The 22,293-nt window shown below is 44.2% G+C and overlaps 1 protein-coding gene across 1 annotated transcript in view; it reads right to left on the reverse strand.

The window, feature by feature from the left end:
• Positions 1-1,187: 1,187 nt before the first annotated feature.
• Positions 1,188-22,293, reverse strand: part of sema6bb (sema domain, transmembrane domain (TM), and cytoplasmic domain, (semaphorin) 6Bb) — a 105,395-nt gene continuing 84,289 nt past the window's right edge. Inside the window, exon 17 of the mRNA XM_084548675.1 lies at positions 1,188-7,000. Within this exon, the coding sequence (XP_084404801.1) occupies positions 6,093-7,000 (908 nt within the window). The 3' untranslated portion in view covers positions 1,188-6,092. The remainder of the gene's footprint in view (positions 7,001-22,293) is intronic.

The following is a 22,293-nucleotide window of genomic DNA, read 5'->3' on the forward strand; positions in this document are numbered from 1 at the left end:
ACTCTCACATCGTCTGCACTGATTTTATTACAATAGCATGTCATGTCAAAACATGGTTTAGCTATTAAATTGCCGCCATTCTTCAGGAATTCAATGTTTTTTAAAATATATATTCAAAAAACTGTAATAATAATGCACAGAACAGTAATAAATTTAGTTATAGAATGTAAAAAAGTATGTCTACTCTAATGTTGTACTTTATACTTATAGTCCACTTCATTATTTTGCCAGCTGTAACTTCTGGTTACTTTAATTTAAATACAAAACATATGATATGCCACTACTATGATGCATTATTATCAATTTGAAGGGGAATTACAGTTTTTTACTACCTGGACCTTGTATCTGGCATAAAATACGATCGTTTACTGTCATTTGGAGTCGTTCGGTATATATTTAGATCCACGTATATCCATATAGTGGGAGTGACTGGGGCACTGAAACGCAGCCTCTAAATAACACATTATCTGCCACGAAACTCGTTAATTTCACCAATATTTTGTTATGATACGCTAGTGCTATTCCCCGTTGAGTCTGGAGTTATCTGTTATCTATTCGTGGACAGGCAGTGGTTTGTTGTTCTTTGGCCAGCTGTTCCTCTCTCTGCCTCCGCATCCTCCTTTCAACGAGCTCCTCATCCGTATACTCTGGCTCAAAACGGTAAGGACGTCCATCATAAATAAAGTCGTCGTACACAACCTCAGAATCGGAAAAATATTCTGCCATGTTGCAAAAAATAGCAGTAGCAAATTACAGGTAAACAAGTCGTGCGGCGCTCAGAGATGACATCATCCAGGTCAGAGGTTAGTAGGTCAATCTACAGACCCCTGATGATGATAACAGGTAACTCCGAACTCAACGGGGAATAGCACTAGCATATCATAACAAAATATTGGTGAAATGAACGAGTTTCGCCACAGATAATGTGTTATTTAGAGGCTGCGTTTCAGTGCCCCAGTCACTCCCACTATATGGATATACGCGGATCTAAATATCTGACGAACGACTCCACATGACACCAAAGTTATATGGGTGAGTAAACGATAGTATTTTATGCCAGAAATAAGGTCCAGGTTGTAAAAAAACGCCCTTTAAGGCCCTGAACTGACAGAAAGTGTCCATTTTGCATAATTAATACTTATTTCTCCTGCTCCTTGCAGCAACTTTAATGATATAACAAACTAACAAAACTGTTTATTTTAATGTTAATTAGCTGAACTACTTCCGAGACACCGTGGTCAATGATCACAACTTGGAAAGTCAATGTCTGAGTGATTTATTAGAATAAGAAAGTTGACATAGAGCAAAGTCTCCATGCGGAGTGACAGGCAGAGCTCGGGACAATGTGGAGAATGGTGAACAACTGCTGGAGTGTGTTTGTGTATGCGTGGGTTTTAGTGTATGTGTGTACTGTGCAGTCGTTGGCGGGTGCATGCATGTGTTGCTTTTTGCGTGACGACAGATTTCTTCGCGGACACAAGCACACACACTTGCATGTACTGTACAAATTCACACATCGCTACTTCTGTACACACACAGAGGCTGTGTCGTCATGCAGCTACTGCACTTAAATTACATGTAAGCATCAAGGTTATGTACACGTAGTAGGGGCATGTGTTGTCATCGGATGACAGCCTGCCCCAGAGGCCCCCGGGGTGATTGGGGGCCAGCCTCTGGTGAGAGCCACAGGACGACAGGGTCCTTCACAGTAGCAGGAAACTCCACTCTGCAGGAGAAACGTGTCCTTTCCAATTCAGTCTTTAAGGGTTAATTCACTCCTCTTCCTCTCTCACTCCTTTCAAACTCAGCATCCAAAACAGGACGCAACACCTCGGTGCTGCTCACAGTACTGCTCCATTACAACAGGAATCATGATAGTCATCAGGTTCGTCTTCATTGTCGTCATCAAATCCAGCACACCAGAGAATTTAAAATCATATACAATAATATTCCATATAAATTTTAAACCGAATATCTACCACGGAAACAAACGATAGAAAAAACAAACATGACAAAGATGATCAGTGCTGACTTAACACATGTACAATTTTACAAAAATCCAAACGTTGATTCTGTTTTCGCCTTGTTGTTGTGCTTTTTGCTCTCACATGTTGGCTTGGAAGGGAGTTGCTTCATGTCATGGCTTCCCAGTGGGTTGGTGGATTTGATACAAGTGTGTCTCCTTTCCTGGACGCTTGGTAGGGCTCAGGGCGCATACAGCGCATACAGTCGGAGCACGGTAGGGCAAAGTGGCAGTTATTGGCTGGGGGGGGGCATCATCACTGGGCCACGCGGCACGAACAACCCCAACACACGAAGCCGTGGCCTCTCCGGCAAGCTCACAGAAACAACATGATGAGTAAAAACACAGATGGACAGACAGGGTCCGAAAAGGCCGGGTGGGAATTTTGTGCGTGCGTGTCGATACATGCAGGGCAGAGATAAAGAGGAATTGTATGTAAGCAGGGCTGGAGGCAATATGGGCTACATTTAACATAAAAAAGAAAATCCTGAGCAAAGGAAAGCAATTTACCGCTTGAGAGGCTTCCAAAATGTCCCAAAAAGTCTGTTATTTAAGGGTTTAATGTGACATAAAGTGAAGGTTAGTTTGATCTCTGTTTCTGTGACTGACTCATTAAATTAACCAGCCAACCTTTTATAGCAACAAACACAATGGAAGTGTGGTTCTGGCCTACGTTTGCTACAGATAGTTTGATGATAAAAGGGGTTTGAAGGAAGAAGAAGAAGAAGAAGAAGAAGTGCAGCTGTTAAAAGGGGAGGTATGACATGAAGTATGTAAAGAAGAGGGAGGATGATGGCTTTAATAAACAAGGATGAGGTTACACCTGAATTCTTTAGCTGCCTTGTAATGCCGAACTAAGGTAATCAAATTTTGCACTCAGTACGATAACATCATGCACAATACATTTCCTAGACGCAGACAGCCTATTTCAGGCCTGAGCTCTGTTTCTGATCTTAATTCAATTGCATCCCAAATTTGGTTAAAGGGCCTGTTTGTGTGTGTGTGTGTGTGTGGTTGGCGGTGAGCGGAGGGGTAAAAAGAGCTGGTTGAACGTGTACCTCCCTCTCAGGGCTGATGTGTCTGTAGTAATCTTCTCAGGGGCTCATCAGGCCATTAGGGAGCTGGGAATGTACTTTGCCTAATCAAGCATGTTTAGTGAAACACCGGAGGAGATGCGGAGCAAGGACACGGCTGGCTGCGCACGCCGGCCGAGACAGAGAGGGCCTCATTCACACACACATATACACACACACAGACATGCAGCACTCAGGCCGTGGCAGAGATGGAGACAGGGGGAGAAATGAGGGGCTGGTGGAGAGCTCCATATCCTCAATACTAATGACCTGTTTCAGGGTGGAATGTGTAAAGAATACACTGTACTAATGTGGCGAGGCGGTAATGCAGTAACATCACGTTCGCCTGCCTGACCTCCTCCTCTGTCCTTGGTTTTATAAATCTCTTTCACTGGCTTGTCTCATATATTACCTCCAGCGCTGGCTGTACATTTGTTAGGGATGGGTATTAAACCTCAACAGAAATGTGTTCGTATCAAAAACTGTCAGCTAGCGCCAAATATCTGGTCAGATTTATGCTCTTGTTTACACCTCTCTGGTGAAACAGTTGATTTACATCTAAATCCGGACAACTTTTATTCAGCCAAAGCTGTGTTCAGATTGCGCTGCCTAACTTTAATGGATTTTGGCTTATTTTGCTAAATGGGGGGGAAAAAAAAGTCTCAATTCATCAAACTGAAGTTTAAAATAAATATTATGTAGAAACAATGGCTAACTGATCAGCAGAAACTAATTTTGGGAGTGAGGGTCCGTCAAAGCTGTTGTTTTACACAAGAAAATCAAAACAGTTAGTCAAAAGATGCTATAAAGCTCTTCTCGGAGCTAAGGGGAACTTTAGAGTCAAGTGATAAAAGAAAAAAGATTAGCTGCTTCAAACGGAAAACAGATTTATGTTTATATTTTAGCCACATCAACGGAAACTCTATTGTTTTCTATCAGAACCGAACGCCGTGTGTCTTGCGTGCATATGATATTATCTATCATCAAATGCAGCACCCAGCTTCTTCACTTTAAATGCCCCTCTTTTGTGTGCAGTATAATGGTTTAAATATATTGTTTAGAATCGGCCGCTCCCACGCAAGGCTCTGACACTGTCGGCATGCATTTGCGGATGCTAGTGATCCGTTAATGCTTCAACGGAGAAAAGAACAGAGCAGAAAAAAAAGAGGAAGGGTGAGAACGACAGTAAAATTGATCAAAGTGTTTTTTTTTTGTTATTGTCTTCTTTGTTTTTTTTTGCACTCAACATGAGCAACACGTCCATGTATACGAGACCTAAGAGAATTGACACACACAAAAACACCACCGCCGTGACCCAGATGGACCAAAGCTATCTGTGCATCTACATTTGAATCGCTAACGGCTGAGGGTTGACAAAAACATAAAAAGATCAGACGACAGAGTGAAAGAGTAACTCCACACCCGAGTCTTGCCCATCTGTTTTCTTTATCCTGCTTTTGTGGGGAAACACACTGAATTAAAGAAAGGGGGTGAAGCCACAAGGGATGACTACAGTGACAGTTAGCAGTGCCCCAACCCTGGCCTCGGCCCCAGCTCCAGCCCTCGGCCCCTCCCTGTCCTGGCAAACCAGCGAAAATGCCCGCGCGGGGTGAACCGCGAGAGATGCCCGGGCCTGGATGGTGTATCTCACATGACGGATGGCGCTGCTGTCCTCTTCATTGATATTCTGCTAGGCTGTGGTGGCCGGCTAGGTCTTTGACTCTTAACAGCTATTTGTTGCTGCAGTCTCCTCCTGCTTCTGGGGCACAAAGAGGCTCAGTGTCGGGCAGAGGAGGCTGAATGGAGCTCCCAAGCGGCCGGGCCTCACAGTCTCAGTCAGATAGCCAGACAGCCAGGGCTCACATTCCCTCCTTCAAATGGACTACGGAGCCCAGGGAGGCCTCGGGTCAGGTCAGACAGACCCAGGCTTACTGAGAGGCAGTGAGGGAGGGGAGATAATGTTCCTTTTCCCAGAGCCCTACCTTTTCTGACATCTCAAAGCTTCAGTTTGCTTTGTTGAGGAGATAGTGATATAAAAATATCAAATTAAATTGACTTTATCTTGACTCTTATGTGTTTCTTGTGTATTATTGCTCTCTTTCACTCCATCGTGGCTCTGACCAATGCTGGGAGTGACAGAAATTACACTGAACCCACCGCTAGCCGCTGGTCAACCATCCAAAAACACAGAGCTTCAAGTAGACACATAATAAAATCCTTTTGTCTCTCTGTGATTGATTATAAAAAGGAAAACAATGTTATCACCGACTTCATTATATAGTTATACTTCACAGTTAAGACAGGACGCTGGTTGGGGTTGTTGTGGCCACACATTCACACTGACACACACACACATGATCACATACACACTGCATGATTCATTGAGAGTCTCTGCCCTCTGGCACAGCTACAACAGATTTAGTCTCATCTGAAATCCAGTAAAGCACATTGTTGTCTGCTGGATGCCACTGGCACGAAAACAACTAAAGCAGAAACAAAATTTCACACTCAAAGAAGATCCATGGTGTCAAAACAGTGAACAAAATGGTGGAGGGAGACCATTCACATTTGGCGCTGCAAGCGAAATTGTCTTTTTTTTTTCTTTTTTTTTTTAAACCTCCACACTGTCCTTTTAAGAGGATTCCTCTTCCTTTGCACCCCCCTTTTTTTTAACCTTGCTGTTTGTCCTGTGGTGTTAAAGTCACGCTCTATGGGTGGCACCACTGACAGATCAGAGGATCAGAGCACCTCAGATTGCGAGCAGAGGAACCGAGACGTATGGAGAGTTTCCTCTCCTTTTTCAACTCTCTCTTTGTTTCTTTTCTCTCTGTCTCTCTCTTCAGTCAGCTGAATGACGTCAGAACATTGAATGACAGTGAGAGAGGACAGACAGGGGTTAAGGTTGGACAGTCAGTCTGAGGGGTTGATTTATTCCAGTTTGTTGGAGGGAATGGGTTTTCAGAGAGAGCTTGGTGTCAGGGCTCACCCACTTCACCTCACTGACCACTGGGTGTGCGCTCTCCCATGTTCTTTCCTAGGAGGTGGCTGAAGTCAGCCAGTTCTCCCAGCCCTCGGGGCCCATGCATGTCTGGCCTGATGAGGCCCTGACGTTGAGCGTGATAGGGCGCTCCATTGTTGCTGTTGTAGTTGAGCGCCTCGTGACTCCAGCGAGGCTCCCCATAGTCCATGTGGGGAGTGGGAGCGGAAACCACCCTCCTTCGGTCGGGGGAATCCTGTGGCGTGGCGGGGTAGATGTATTCTCCCGCTGAGTTCCTCAGGGTGCCAGTGGGGCGACTGCCACCATGCTCCCCTCTCTGGGTGGCTAGGATCAGGTAGCGGTGGCGTTCTGTGTGAGGAGGCAGCACCACCTCCCCCGGGTCCTCTATCCGGACCATACCTCCTCCCCCTCCGCCTCCATGCAGGAACTTGGAGCTCAAGTAGATGACAGAGTTGTTGGGGCAGGGAGTCCCTACAGCGGTGAGGAAGGTCTGGCTTTGGTCCCAGTCGGAATCTGGGAGACGCATGGACCTTTTCTGCTGCAGTGGGGTCTGCTCCGGGGTGGGCAGCAAGCCTGGGTCCATCTCTCCTTTAGGCCAGCCGTTGGGCATGACAAAGGGGTTGTCCGCCTGCGAACGGCGTCTCTCACCACCACTGGTTCTCGTTACGCTCATTACTGACCCACTGCGGCCCTGCCCCAGCATGCTCTGCTCTTTGTCATTTTTCCGGCGGGCGCCATTGGCTCCAGAGCTACGGGAGTGGCGGTGGCGGTGGCTCATGATCCAGCAGACTGTCAGGCCGGAGAGGACGGCTCCCGTAGCGAAGGCTGAAACAGCAGACACCACCAGCAGGTTCACAGACACCAAGCCGTCAGGCTCCTCGATGAAAGTCTCCTGGAGCAGCATCCCTACACACGGAGATAAAATCATACACAAAAAGAAGAGGAACAGTTAACTGGTGAAACCATCTAAATGGTATGAGTGTTTCCTGTATTAAGCATGTGGGAGTTAACAAACGGCCAGACAAAATGACCTATTTTCTCTCTCTCCTCTGTGGGTGGGAATGGTTGTCTGCTTTCCAGCCAAGGTAGCTGCGGCTAATTGCCTTCATTACGTAAAGTGGATGGTGATTTTAATAGCTGTAATAACTGTCTTCCTGATTGAGAATAGCTCTCAACCCGAACATGTTTCACAACATTAGCTTTATAGGGAGAGATTTCAAGTCTGGCATTAACGGTGAGTAATACGTTATATATTTGAAACCATAAAAATCTGTTATTCATCCCATCTGTATGTGTTATGTACCACTTGACCTGACCTCAGAAGCTGGATCCTGAATAAATAATAGAAACGTGATTCTGTTTGCAACAACACCTGACTTTATTTTCATCGCTACGAATTTTTCAAACTTGTACTTGGTTTGGGTCACACAAATATGCAGACACTATCTTTGTTGCGTCAAGTTTTTGCTTACAAATAAATAGGTAACATATCTGCAGACAAACCCATGATTCTGTGTATTTCTGCATTAAGTACGTGAGATGAACTCCCACAGAGAGAACTGGTTATGAATTACTGAAGTTATGAATACAGCAAGACCACAGGGCTGGCTGCCATGGATCAATTAGAAAAAGGCCAAAAGAAAAGTTGTCCTTTGCTGCCTGAGCTCCTGGGACCAGCACCAACAAATACAATGAAACTGTGCCAAGGGAAGCAGACTGGAGAAAAGAGGACGGTGTTACAAAGTGAGAGAAAACACCAAGAGAGGAAAAGAGAGAGCGAGAGAGAGAGAAAGAGATGCCTAAAGCTAACTCCAACATTTGGGGCCTTAGACAAACAGTAGTAATAGTTGTTAAATTACAACACCGATAGTGGCAGAGCGAGGACTGTCTCCACAAGGACAGCAAAATAAATCCTTTCTCACAGATAATAAATGGATGTCATTAATAGACACTGGGAGCCACTTACTCACTTACACAGTGCACAGAAGAGAAGCAGGGCGAAGAATGGGAGACGGAGTGAACATGGAGAGAACAGCAGTGTTTCTCTAAACAAACATACTTTTATTACGTGACAAATTCCTTTTTAATGGGGACAAATGGAGCTGGTTGTGGTGCAAATACTGCAGTATGAGACAGTCTGGTGGATAATTAATGTGGCCTGCGGCCTTGTGTAGTAAAGTGCTACTCTATACACGTTGACATTAAGCAGTGGAATGGCAGCTGAAACCCTGAGAGAGACTGCTGAACCGCTACGCCAGAGGTGCTCCTCTATGTATGTCAAAAAACAAAACAAAAAAAAACATAGCTAAAACAGTTTGAACAGTTCCTGCGCCTGTATGATTCAAACTAAGTGCGTGTGCATGAGGGCGGTGTGCTTTCATCTTCATTCGTCACACAAGTGCATATTCAAATACACCATGATTGTCTGAAAGTGTGCAGGCCATGTGAGGACTTGGAGTCACATGATTATTATCATCCCTGTTGGGCCTGGTACTAAGGCACTCAGTATTGGGGTTTGGCTATCATGAATAATTAATAATTATCAAAAATAATTATTTATTATTAAATAATTGGATCTGAATTACTAGATCACCTCGGGGCACCACCCTTCTAGGAAGGGAAAAGATAGCCAATTAATCAAAACAGTCTCATAAATTATGCTAAATTGTCAATATAGATTTCTGATTAATAATTAACTTAATAACTATAACCAAAATTACCACATTAACAACTTGTTAAAGTGAAGGAATTTGGAGTTCTTGACAGTGTAGAGGTTGGCAATATTCACTCTTGTGCAATATTAAACAGACAGGTATGTTTAAAAGACATTTATTAACAAGAATAAAAGTAAACATACAAGCTAACTACAGTGTACTCAATACAGGTGTGTGTGTGTGTGTGTGTGTGTGTGTGTGTGTGAGCCAAAATGGCCGCTGGTTGTGTGTGAGCCAAAATGGCCGCCGGTTGTGGGCGTGTCAAGATGGCCGCCGGTTGTGGGCGTGTCAAGATGGCCGCCGGTTGTGGGTGTGTCAAGATGGCCGCTGGGCCTTGAGGTCTTGAACACAGACAATGGCTGCTGAGTGGGGACACTCAGACCATGTGCTGGCCAGTAGATATGTGGAATGTGATAAGGGTTTTATGAGGTGCCAGGTTAGAGGAAGAGAGGTTAGTTAAGCATGCAAGACCCTGAGTCTATGTGTTGCACATTTTAAACTAACATCAAACCACTATACTATAAACAACTCAATAAACACAAATATCACATTCAATCAAAGTTCTATGCGTAGCTTAGCTTAGCTTGACTAGGCCCAGGTCATACTACCAGTTGGTGGAAAGTCCATTCTGGTGTGTTGCTCCTTAAGCTGGCTGATGGAAGGGCCGAGCTGGGAAAAGTTGAAGTCCTTGCTGTGTTTTCCTGATGGCAGACGTTAGAGGGAAACTGGCCGCTCCTTGAAGTCCTTTGAAGTGGCTTGTTAGCAGCTCGGTGCTAACTAGCCGTGTGGCTCCTGTCCTTTGAGAGTTTAGCCTGCAAAACCTTTGGTTTGTTGGCTAAAGAGCTGGTGTAGATTCCTCAGCAGGAACTCGCTTCGCTGCTGTATGGAGAACAGGCCTGCAAGTAGTTGCTCTTTGTTAGCAGACTACCTGGCAGCCAGCTGCAGCTGAGCCGCTCGGGGTCTCCACGTGGAGGTGTGGAGTTGAAGAGGTGGAAGAGTAGAGAATAAGAGAGAGAACAAAGGCCAAACGGTGCATTTTATATGACCTGATGACCTCATAGGTCACATGCCACTGTCAGCCAGTGAACTGCTTGGTCAGTTTTTCACACCTGGAGGATTGTGGGTAATAGAGTTTTTCCAGGGCTCCTTTGTTCCCAAGACAAAAGCAGCCATGTGGTTACCTGATTATGCACCACCAGGTTCAGATCCCAACATCCCTATACCCAAACATTACAATTTATATTATGCAATTTTGAAGTATCCCCCCCTCACACTCTAGCATTACAAACCTGTGTCTAGCACATACAGAGGTGAACTTCCAGGTAAACAGAAATTCTAATCTATACAGCAAATCTTGAATGACCCTCTCTGCTAGCACTCACGAGTGAACAGGAAGCTACGACTTAACTACGATAATGTTTTATTTTCTGTGATAACTACGCAGCTGTAACAACACCCAGAACTGACCACGGTCGAAAGAAACCGCTTCAAAAAAAAGTAAACTTTTCCCTCTGATAATTCACTATAAATACCGCGGCAGTCCAAAGATACACAGCAGCACAACACAGCTGTGGGATGCCTTAAACCTCTCACTGCTGATAAACCTCAGACAAAGAAAAATAAGTGAAAAAATAAACCAGAACAGGCTCACCAGTTTGTCTTGATGCAAGAAGAACAGATAACAAGAAGCCCAAGAGCTCTCTCAACACGTAATCAGCGTCAAATCCAAAAACTCCAAAGCTGCACAAACAATAGCTACAAAGAGCAAGATCTCGTCACCAGATGGCTGAAAAAAATCTGTGGCTGTTAAAACTTCACCCTGGGAGATTTTACTTGAGCGCTAGTGTGTTGAGGTGAGGGGCATATGAGTAATAATGGAAAATATAACAGTAAATGTAATGTAAACGTGATGTAATTTGGGTTATTTTCAAATACAGGCATCATTTTAAGGCACTACTTATTACATTTTTTTAAGCAGAAGGACTTGCCTCCAAGACCACGGACCATGTTAATTCATGCTTTTTAAAATGTCATCTTAAGACAGCCTTAGTCACAGGAATCATCTATCATCTATCTAATCCTTTTACTTTTATTGCTACATTTAATTTAGTGTTTTCATTTACTATAAATCTTTTAATATCTAAAAATAATAATAATAATCGGGTGGCTTGAAACGAATGTTAGTTCAAGTTTAGACTAAACTTGAATCTGCTGTAGCTGTGCCAGTCACAACTGTGACTTGTTCCACAACAATGCAGAAGACTCACTTTGCCCTTCCTCTCAGTTTTTCTGAATGCTTAACCCATTACCACATTTTACAACTGTACTGCTCTCAGACAATTCCCTGATGTGTGGCTGTACCTTACAGCCACAAAGAAATACAAAAGATTTGTAAATCTCAACCACGACACCTCCATCAAACACAGCTACTAAAAAAAAAACAGATGTTTTCTCATAAATGCTGCCTTCGAGTGACGTTGTGTTTACTGTGTTTGTGACTAAACACTCCATCCTAAATTAACACAATGCTGTCGTTTGCCAACAGCCATTTAAAAAAGAAAGCCACTTTTGAGGATCAGCAAGGTGGCTCAGGTGGCCGCCATTTTGACGGTGCCTGACTCTGCCTGCCGTAACTCCAGACTAGCGCAATAACGGGGAAAGGGGTGAGAGGAGCTGAGGTGGGCGGGTGACATCTCGGCAGACGGTGGCAGCAGCAAGCTGTGATGGCGCCCACCTGCCACTCAAAGCGACCAGGCTCTTACTAGCACATAACTTTAAGCCTAAATACAATTTAAGCAGGTGAGTTTTACATTACATTTACATTTATCATTTTTTAGCATCACAAGTCGCTGCTTGGAGATTTACTAATGACGCTGTGGTGACGGGATCAACAATGTTATTACTCTTCATCCTGGAGGGGCCATTAGAGGGAGAATTTTATTAAACCGCTCATTCATCCCTTGTCACTTCCAATTACATCTTACAGCTTAGACAAGAGATCATCATCAGCACTATCAGGGCGAGTCCATACTCTAGACAAGTTTGCGGTTTCTATAGATTGAAGGCTGCCGTTAATCAACCGGCCTTGTTGCTCAATCAATGTCCTTTTCAGCACTAATTAGTCCTTTATCACCAATCCAGTGAGCTCAGTGATACAAATGGACACGGGCCTTAGTCAAAGACTGCTAATTGTGTGCCATGTATACTTCACTTCAGCTGAGCATTTTCTTCATAAATAACCGGAGAGAAAATTTCATCAGCCGGGCTGTGTCGGACTTTAAGCGAAATATGATTTGTATTTGTTTCTGGATGTCATGACCTTTTCTTCCCTCGTTTCCTTTTCACTTCCTTCTTTTCCATGAGTTCATCGCTGCTCTTGCATATAAATATATAATCCTGATTCAAAAAACGGAGCTATTTCTTCTCATGCAGGTCCTTACATGTGACTTGAGTTATGCATTTTTGAAGTGTTTATTTAACCGGGTGTTAAAGATTATTTAGGAGGGTCGTTTCGCCCAAAATCCTGATTGCTCAATACCTCAAAATTGCTCCGAACACAGATGGCAGCTCATAACTTTAATCTCCCAGCGTATCTTTCTTCACTTCATTCCTTCGTGTTGTCACGCGGCCAGCTCATGGTTACGCAGGCTAACCAGCACAGACGTCCCTTCAGTCTCTGTATAGATTTAAGCACCCATGTTCTACTATGTTTATACTGAATTTGGCGTTGGTTCACTGGGAGTTCTCTTCTCGGGGAACATATTGTTGGCATCTTTGTTGCAGCAGCCTAAACATAGGCTTGATTCTTGCTGTATTTATTTTCAAGTTTCTGGCCAATATTCGGTTTGGAACCACTGCCAGTTTCAATCACATTATTGCTCCTCTCCTCAGAGGAGCTGGCGTTCCTGCGGCCGCAGATGCGACACTGACAAAGACGTTTGGAGGTTACCAACACACACACACATGTTGCGAGGAGCTTTAAAAAGTCGGGTTACGAACTGCTTCATGGCCTGGATTTATTTGTTTAATAACCCACAGCCCTGATGACTTTGTAAACAAAAATAAAGTGCAGCAAGCACAGAAAAAATTGAGAACGAGGCAATAACCGCAAATCTCGTCTCTCTCACACACACATCTGGAATTGTTCTTTCTGCGCTCAGCTGCAGGTTTCAGAGGGTCCTCTAACGTTTACCTCAGCTGTGGTCCAGGGTTGCTGTGTGGCACTTTAGATTAAATTCTGCATGGTGCAATAATACTGCTGTCATATTCATGCAGGAGGAGAGGCCCTGACGAGTGTGTAATATTACTGTACGGCTGTGCGAGCACAGACGTAGCTGCAGACAAACAGGCTTCCCGCACATCAAATGTGCCTCTTTTTCTTTGACGTGGAGCACTCAGATATGGTAATTATTTTGCCAGTTTCTTTTATCCCTCTCATATGTCTTTCTTGGATGCGCAAGATTTAGAAAAAACTCTAGCAAGTGGGAACGCGGTGAAAAGGGATTATGATGAAAACGAAAAGCATGGATGGATAGAGATTCGGTTTGTGACAGCAGACAGGTTTCCCTGCGTCCCACTGAAGGTGACGGTAGAAAGCAGCAGCTTGTGCACTCTCTCCTCCCTTCAACTCCTTCTCTTCTCCAATCCTGCTCACTTATTAAAGCTTAATAGAAGCCAACAGGCCTGCCTGTCAGCCTGACGAACACTGAGCCGCTTGTCTTGAGGCTTCCAGCTCCAATTACAGCGTAACAATGAGAGGAGAGAGGAGGAGAGAAAAGAAGAGGAGAGGAGAGAGATTTCGCAGTATGCACGTTGGAGAAAAGAAAGGACATGGGAGGAGAAGCGAAGACGCGAGACAAAAGAGGGGTGAAGATGAGTGGAGGAGATGGACAAAGAAGAAAGAAGAGGAGGAGGGTATGTTGGAGAAAAGAGGCCTAAAAGCAGCATTGATAGCAAATTTGTGTACTTTTGAACTAGCTAACTGTCCAAAGTACAAAGGAGCCCGCACGTAGTTTCAATTTTACTTTGGTATTCATCTGTTCCTTCATATCCGGTATCGTCCTCCCCTCTCTCCAATCCTCTTGTTAGCCATTAATCCTCTCTCTCTTCATATCTCTCTCGCTTACCCACCTCTCCTTTGATCAGCAGGGGTGGCGGCATAATCAGAGTTATGCTTAGTTTAGCTTAAAAGTAAAGAAACCTTTCCTCACAGACTTTCAAATCAAAGGTTCCTCCTGAAAAAAATAAAATAAATGTAATATGAAAGTGACAAAGCGTCCGTTGCCGGCTGAATGTGACAGATGTGGTCAGGTCGGTGATTTATGTGGCTACCTATAAATTTTCCACTTGTCATCTGCTCTCGGTTCTTGCGCCCTCCTTTCTGCCAAGCGAAATTATTGAAAAGCCCTGCGAGCTCCATGCCAGTCGCTAAACATTTCCTTTGATTAGAGCCCTGGCAGAAGACTCCGTCTATCTGCTCAGCCATGCTCGCAGTTTGGCTTTCGGGCAACGTCCTTCTGAACGTGTGCGAACGAGATAAAGACGGACAGTTTGATAAAGGGACGACAGACAATTTTCAATCCACCGTCGGCGATGGTCTTGATTACAGACACGCATCCAAAACGTAATCCGTTTATGACAACTTGGGTCTGACTTCCCTCGCTTTGGCCGCGATGATCAAGGTCAAGGCTGAAATATGGGAACACTGCGGCTTTTTCTATAATTGACCTCTAGTAAAACAAGCATCCAAACTTTTAGACGGTTCAGCCTGGTTATTTAAAAAAGATGAAAACCAGCGTATACTTCCTGAAATCCTCTTAATCGTCTCTCTGTGAGTACTGTGATGACTTTGTAGTACATGCAGTATGCAGTCTTGTGATTACTGATTGGCATGGTGACCAAAACTAGCAAGGTCAATAATATTATAGCGGAATTAATAATAATATAATGATATAGTGGAATTATTCTTTTGAAAAAAAAAAGAAAAAAAGAAAGCCATGCATTTATCATCAAAACCACTAGGTGACATGAAGGTGCATGCGTCTCGTGGCTGGTTTCAATGCATTTGATGACTGTCTGGATGCGTTAGCCGTTTTAGATGTTGACTAATTAATGTGGGAACGAACTATTTGAGGCTGCCAACAGTTTGATAAGTTCCTTAATCAAAAGCCAGGAAGGGAAACTTTTATGCAGTTTGAGAACTGGAATACATGTATTAGAAATACGGCACATCAAAACAGAACAAAGAGACTTCACAGCATCCCAGTGGACCTGTCGATGCCACGAGCACACACTTCTGAGCTTGATAGGTTACGACTGTGTCAGCGTACAGCCAGTGATCTGAAGGCCTTTCATCTCCAGGATCCACCATTTCTCCGCATAATGTTCATGTGTTGATGTGACGACGGGGATGCACGTGGCGTGGCATGTGCGCTGTACCGTGAGTAAGTGTGTATAGATGTATGAATATGTGTGTGTGTGTGTGTGTGTGTATGTGTGTTAATAAGCAACTACGTGCACTGCCTGCACCCATGGCTCAGTGCTTTTGCTCATTATCCTCCTTTCCTTTTTTCCCCCGTTGAAAGACTCCAAGCACTATTTTGTTTCTCGTTTTTAGCACGTCCTCCTCTTCCCCGCTGTCTAACTCCTTTTTTAACATCCGCATTAGTTTTCTTTCAGCGGATACCCTATATGTCACCCCCTAGTTGCACTACCGCATCTATCTCTCGTTCACACACAAACACATAGTGCACCTCATGTTGTGAGCTGTGAAACTAACACCAGTGTGTGTTCAAGGATGGCAGCAAACTGAGAAAGAATAAAAGTGCTCGAAAAAGAAGTACAGCTCCTTATTCGGACTAAAACTCGCTTCCTCGTAAACCGTGTTTACTTCTCGGGGATGACTGTTAAACCATTTACAGTCCCTCCCTGACAGCATTTCCAGAGCGTGGCATAGGAAAGCTGCAGGAGGATTCTGCACGACTCCATGGTCTAAAAAAAATAATAAAATAAAAATGCAGAAATGAAAAAGTGAAAAAAAAAAAAAAACCTTGGCTGCTGAGGGGCCAGTCAGACATGAAAGTCTTGCACTCCGCTGATCGATACGTTAAATCTTTTATGCACACTAGCCATGTGTTTGTAATTAAAATTCCATAAAATCTCAGTAAAAAACCACGCTGTTGATAGTTTTAGGTCTTCAGCTGGGTTTATTAGGAAGAGCAGATCAGGCTTTTGGCTGGCTCAGAGTCAAGGTTTGAGATGATGACTGCATAATTACATACCTGCATGATTCTCCTGCTGCCTATAACCCTATCTTATTCCCCCCCTCTCTCTCTTTTAACGCTCACCCTCATTTTGTTTTGTTTCTCCCTCTTTTGTATGTATAGAACAATCTCTGCTAGTGGTAAATCTACAGTTGCTTTGGGGAGCGCTGCTGTGTGTTAAAATCATCAGAGGGGGGCTGACTCCCTCCTGCTGCCGTGTAATAAAAAGCTACAGGATTTTTTTTTGTGTGTGTGTGTTTCTCATAAATGTTTTTTTCACAGTCCATGCACACATGTTGCTATCAGCAATGTTCCTCGGCGCATTTGTGAATTCAATTATATCTGGAGACCTTGTTTTCCAAATGTGGTCAACCTTTAGTGAAAGGCAGCTTAACAAGGGCGAATCTGTTCGCAGCTTCAGCTGCATCCAATCCAAACAAAGCAACTGGGCTGTGGCCGACGCCGTGGTGAAATAAATTGCTTTGCAGAGAATTCTGAGTGCACGAGAGTGCATGCGTGCAAACGAACATGTGCGGATCTCGCATTAGGATATAGTTTTTATTCCTTTCCTCTATATAGTATGACTTACGAGCTATAGTTGCGTCTGTGCTTTCCTTCGGTAATTGATATTCTCGTTTTAGGTGCAAAGCCAATACACTGCAGAGAGCAAGAATAAATATTCACAAACATGTCACAGGCAATAAATTGGAGAGCAGGTCCGCATAGAATTAGTCTAACGATCTGCCCGGAGGGTTCATATCTCTCATTCCCAAATCAGGAACCAGGCAATTTCAACTTAATCTTTCTCACATGCTACATCCATATATCACGCCAGAGCCATGCACGGTGCTATGCTATACTCCCACCAGCTGAAAACACATGCCAATTTGTTTTTATGTTAACACCCCCAGAGCTGAAGTGTTGGACTCATTCCTAATACAAATTTCCGAAGGTTTAACAGAATGATTAAACCATCAGGCCTCATGCCGGTGTGGCATGCCATCTGGGTGGTTGATTAAACTGCTCTCACCCCGTTCATTCAGCCACCCGCCTGTTCTGTTAATTTACAGGTCGCCTGTAATGAAATGTCTCCACTGCGACACGACCCAAGGCCTCGCAAGTGGACATGCTGTGACGACACATCCTGAGCTGAATGATGGCTCACACTCACAGCACCCATCCGGACCCTGCCCCGAGCTTAAAGTGATCAATAACAAGGTGCCGCAATGGACCTGCTGAACGAAAGAGCACAGGGAGAGTGCAACAGGGAACATAAATGAAGAGAAGGCAAATGAGACCGGAGAGAGACTGTGAGAGAGAGAGCATGTGTGAAAAAAGTGCCGTAGTGTTATTGATGTGTTGCAGAAGGAGGAAAAGTGTTGTTTGACGAAGGGAGTTGGGGAACTCACCGCAGTTGATTTTTGTCTGAATGACACATAAACCATTCCCAGGGCTGTGAGTGGAGAGTACAGCAGGGCTCTGGACGTCACTGCTGAGGTCTTACAAAGCATTTCCAGGACAGACAGACCCTTAATTGGGCAACTATTGCTCAACACGGCCACAGTCTTTAAGGCAAGATCGACCTCATTTTTCTTTTTATATGTATGTATGTAATATATGTTCGGACATGGACACACTTTTGTCATTTTGCTTACCAAAACATACCGAAGTTCCAGTTACATAATGAATACGTGGCCTTAAAGGGCTAATCTGAAGGTTTATACAGCACATGAGAGATGTAGATCCTATTTTTATACACTCTGCTATGTTTTCATTGCCTTACTGTATATTTAATTGGACAAATAAACCTAATCATAGAGGAAATGTTCATTTTTAACACTTGAGCATCAACAAAGGATGGATTTTTTCCCCTTTGTGATGCTTTACCAGGTCTTTACTGCAGCTTGTCGTTAGTGCGTCGGCCCACCTTTGGTTTTTTCTTCACCGAGAAGAATGCACGTGATCATCCATCACTTATGCTCACCAAACTGTTGATTTGGCCGGTCCTAAAGGAGATGGCAAGGAGGAACATCCCACATCTGTCTGTGAAAAAACTCCTGAGTGTCTAATGTCTTTTGAGCTCTGGGACTGTGCATGAAAATGGTTTGAATAGCTACACCTTCCCTCAATGTGATTACCCGTTTTCATTATACAACTGTAACCTCAGTATGTGTTAATTGTGTTTTCTTTTTCCATCTTTTGACATGGAGCATATGTGACACTTTTGTGTGAAGCTGCCGTCTGTTTCACACAAGACAACAACATATCACTGTACACAAACAGGTATGTTCACACACTCCTTGAAATCATAATATTTCTTGCGCTGTAAACAAGTGCAAATAATAAAGTGCAAGCATGCACAATTGCCACGCAGAACCCTGACTACGGTACAGTTTAGTCCAAAGTGCAGCCTATTTCAGTGTTATATAATCTGTGAAACATTTTAAAGAACCTCCATTGTGTGTGCATCTTGAATCTTTGCAGTCTGTTTCATTTGTGCGATACAGTTATAGTTTGTCAAGGTTGTGGTCTCAGATAACTGGTGAATGAAAAAATGCAGCAGCATTAGTGCTGGAAACTTGATCTATAAAAATATTCCTCTATAAAATGAGATGAAAAGGTGAGCTTCACCGCGCAGAATGACAATGGTGACTGAGCCTTTGGAAGTATTGCAGTATATATATTTGTATTACTGTGGACTGTGCCACAAAATGCTATATTGATTTGCTGCTAATGCAATCTCTACAAATACATATTTGGATTTGAGTGCAGTGTCGATAGCTGAGAATAAATGGCTGCTAATACAAACCAAACATCTCCAACTAACATTGTAGTTTAAGCATTTAACTGACACAATAACTTTCATTTCGAAGTAGTCACAGGAAATGCAATGCGCCGTGTTTTGTCAGTGAGTTCAGTTAGCACCTCGCACCACGTTGCTTATCAAAGATACAAGCATAAAACTAGAGGGCAGTCATTTTTTGGCATTTTCCGAAATACCGCAGGTCGTAACGGAACGAGAGCAGCGTCATTGAGCTGCAGGCAACAGGCGGCACACCTCCATCTTCTCAGCAAGCTAGCCGCCTCCTTTCACTGTGCCCTGCTGTTCACAGACTCGTGTCGTGTGCGGCACAGAATCAGATCACAGTTGCTCAAGGAATTTTGAAAAAAAAGAGATCAAGCATTGCCTGACTTCTTTATTAAAACAACATCTGCGCATACTGAAGCACACTGAGCGCCAGTAACTAGAACTTTTTGGGATTTTTTTGAGATTTAGGAGAAAATATTGGATTATTCATAGATTGTAGATAGATTTAAAAAAAAAGAAAAGATCAGACAAAAGTTGTTACACAAAGCAAATTGTTTTCTAGTGATCAGAACAGATTTGTTGGGGGTCTTTAAAATGCATTAAGAAATACATAGAAAACTTACTGCGGATATTATTAATGAAGAATTTAACTCTCCAAAACACATCGGATCTGCTTCGTGAGAAAGGAGGCCAGTTATTGGTCAGATTAGATGGACAATGACCTAACAACAGCATAAAAGCAACCCACACGACTGACGAAATAATACAGTATGTGCTTTCCATTTGCGTTTTGCCCAGTTCAAACCAACAAGAAACGCATACAGTAAAAGACAAAGACATTTAATATAACTGAGATGTTGTGTGCAGGCTCCCAACACTCAGACAAAGAAGCTGATTGAGAAATCAACTTCTCAGGGCCTTTAAGCATTGAAACAGAACAGAAATATTATGCAATTGACGTGGCGTGATATCTAATTATTTCAGAAAAGGTAAAAAGGTCGACAGACAGCGCGGATGTTGCAATATGTGGTGGATTTTCTTTTCTCCTAAACGCAAGATACTGTAGATAAGGGTCACAAGCCTTCACCGTAGGCAGTATGTGTACAACCCAAAACTTCAAAACTACTTTCAAACAGTCCTTGAAAGACGGAAAGCCTGTACGCGCACGCACACACACACGCGCGCACACACACACTCAAAAAAACATCTATCAGCCAGGGCTCGTGGTTTGCCGAAGGGTCAGCAGGGCCCCTGTATTTTTCAAGGCTCTCTCCGCTGTGGAGACGGAGATGTGAGGAGCGGAGGGAGGACTCAGAGGAAGCAGTCAGATAAAAGAACCGAGGCCCTTCAGGAATCCTTGCACCTCACCAAGCTTTGCCAAGGCTAAAGCTACTATTTGTATCTTCTTAGAGATCCCCCCCCCCCCCACAAAAAAATAACATCTCTACACTGAAAACTGCGCACATCATACTCTATTTCACTGTCCTTTTTCCTCTGTCATGCCCAAGCACAGACATATACCCACGTCAATTGCTATGAGGCAGGAGGTCCTCCTATTTCATCAGCCGCACCTCAGTATTCACAGAGGGCATCAGCTCGGTTCTTCATGCCTCTTAAAACCTCCTCGGGGCGGTGGGGATGTGTGCGCCAGCGTCTGCTGTCTGAAGACGCACAGCTACACACCACGCTTCCTCTATCTCTGTCGTCTATTCCCTGCCTCCATCTCTCTCTCCCTGTCTTTGCTGTGTGACTTGCAGGAGTGACAGCAGAGGGAGTTAGGAGTGGAGGAAGGTGGCGTCAAGGTTACAGGGCCCTCTCCTCCTCCTGAAAGAAGAAACCGCATCAAACGGAAAGCCACTGCGGCGAGTGCACCCTCTCCTTCTTCCTCATTTCCCGTCTCTGTCTCTACGTTGGGTTAAGGCTTCAGGGAAACACATTTATCATCCGCAGACTTAGGACCCTGTGTTTTAACTAGCTGCCATGTAAATATAAAGAACTGTGTCGGCTTTATTGGTTCCCCCTCCTAAGCCTCAACTCAGGCCCCTTTCCAAACCACAGCAATTAGAATGGAATTAGATGAGACCGCGGCCGTAAATTCGGCAACAAATTATCCTTCCTGCACAAAGCTCCTAACGACATTACATCGGGCAGACAGAAAGTCAGGTCTAGGTCTGCGCTGATCGTCATCCACTCTAACGTGACGCCACAACAAGGAATCTCCAATCTGCCTTCACCTCACTGACGCTTTAGCGGACCTCAATCACTGAGTGACTGCACCCCGCTGTTCCAACAGTCAAAACACTGCCTTTCTTCAGGAAATATTTTCACAGCACCATAATTGCTTCCATCTGTAGCTACACTGTGGCAACACTAGCTACGCCATTACGGCGGAGTGAGTTCACAGAAAAACGGGTGGCGAATGAGTGTGCGTTTGTGTGTCGGTTTGGATGCGCACACTTGCCGGAAAGTTGACTCCGTTTTTATCAACACAGAGGAAACGGAGATTAGAGAGAAGCGGCGAGTTGGAGCGGCGGGGGAATGTGATGAAACAGGACGCCCGTGCAGCTAAAACACCACACACACACACACCGCCTCACGCTTCCATTTGATGGCTAATTTAACAGAGTTGACTTTAGGTGATGATCTGCCTGTGCAAACACAATTTGACTCAATCCCCCAAAAGGCTTGAATGAAATAAAATGAGGCAGCGTTTAGTTCATTGGCGCTGGAAGATTCAGGTGCTCGGCATCTCTGAGGATGAGGATCCCGACGAAATGATCTGAATGCAAAACTCATTCCCCCTGAAGTAAGAGACCATCGTGGCAAATTAAAAAACGAGTGAAGCTGGTGTTTTGACAGACTATTTAGCCAATGTTTACGCTGTAACTGATTGGCCTGTCAGCAAAGGTCACGACCCAGAGAAGCCAAAGCCAGCCAATCAACACGTCGCGCTAACCTGCCGCAAGTGGATCTGGCATCCAATACGCCTATCAACGCTTGAACCAAATCTGACTCATTACACCGTTTACAGAAATGGTTTATATTACCTGTCACTTGCATGTTCACACATACTCGTCTCACACACACACACACACTCAGGTACGTGCCCAAACACTCCAGCAGTTCATAGCTGAGTCTGGTGGTTTCTGTCAGCGGAATGTGTTCTGCTCAAACATCATTAAAACTAAATCCAGCATAAATCCAGCTGCAGTTTGCCACGCTGGCTGAGGTGTCCACTGTGAAGAGAGTACTAATTTGGAAGGCACACAACTGCTCACTCACAGATATTAATGGCTCTATTTTCACGCCGGCGGAATTGTCTGCGCAAACTCTGCGCACGAACGGGTGTGACCGACTGATTTGGGTAATTTTATAAACTATACGCACAAGAGCAGCTCTGGCGAAGCACAAATC

The sequence above is a fragment of the Chelon labrosus genome (genome assembly GCF_963514085.1).
Source record: "Chelon labrosus genome assembly, chromosome: 7".
NCBI lineage: Eukaryota > Metazoa > Chordata > Actinopteri > Mugiliformes > Mugilidae > Chelon > Chelon labrosus.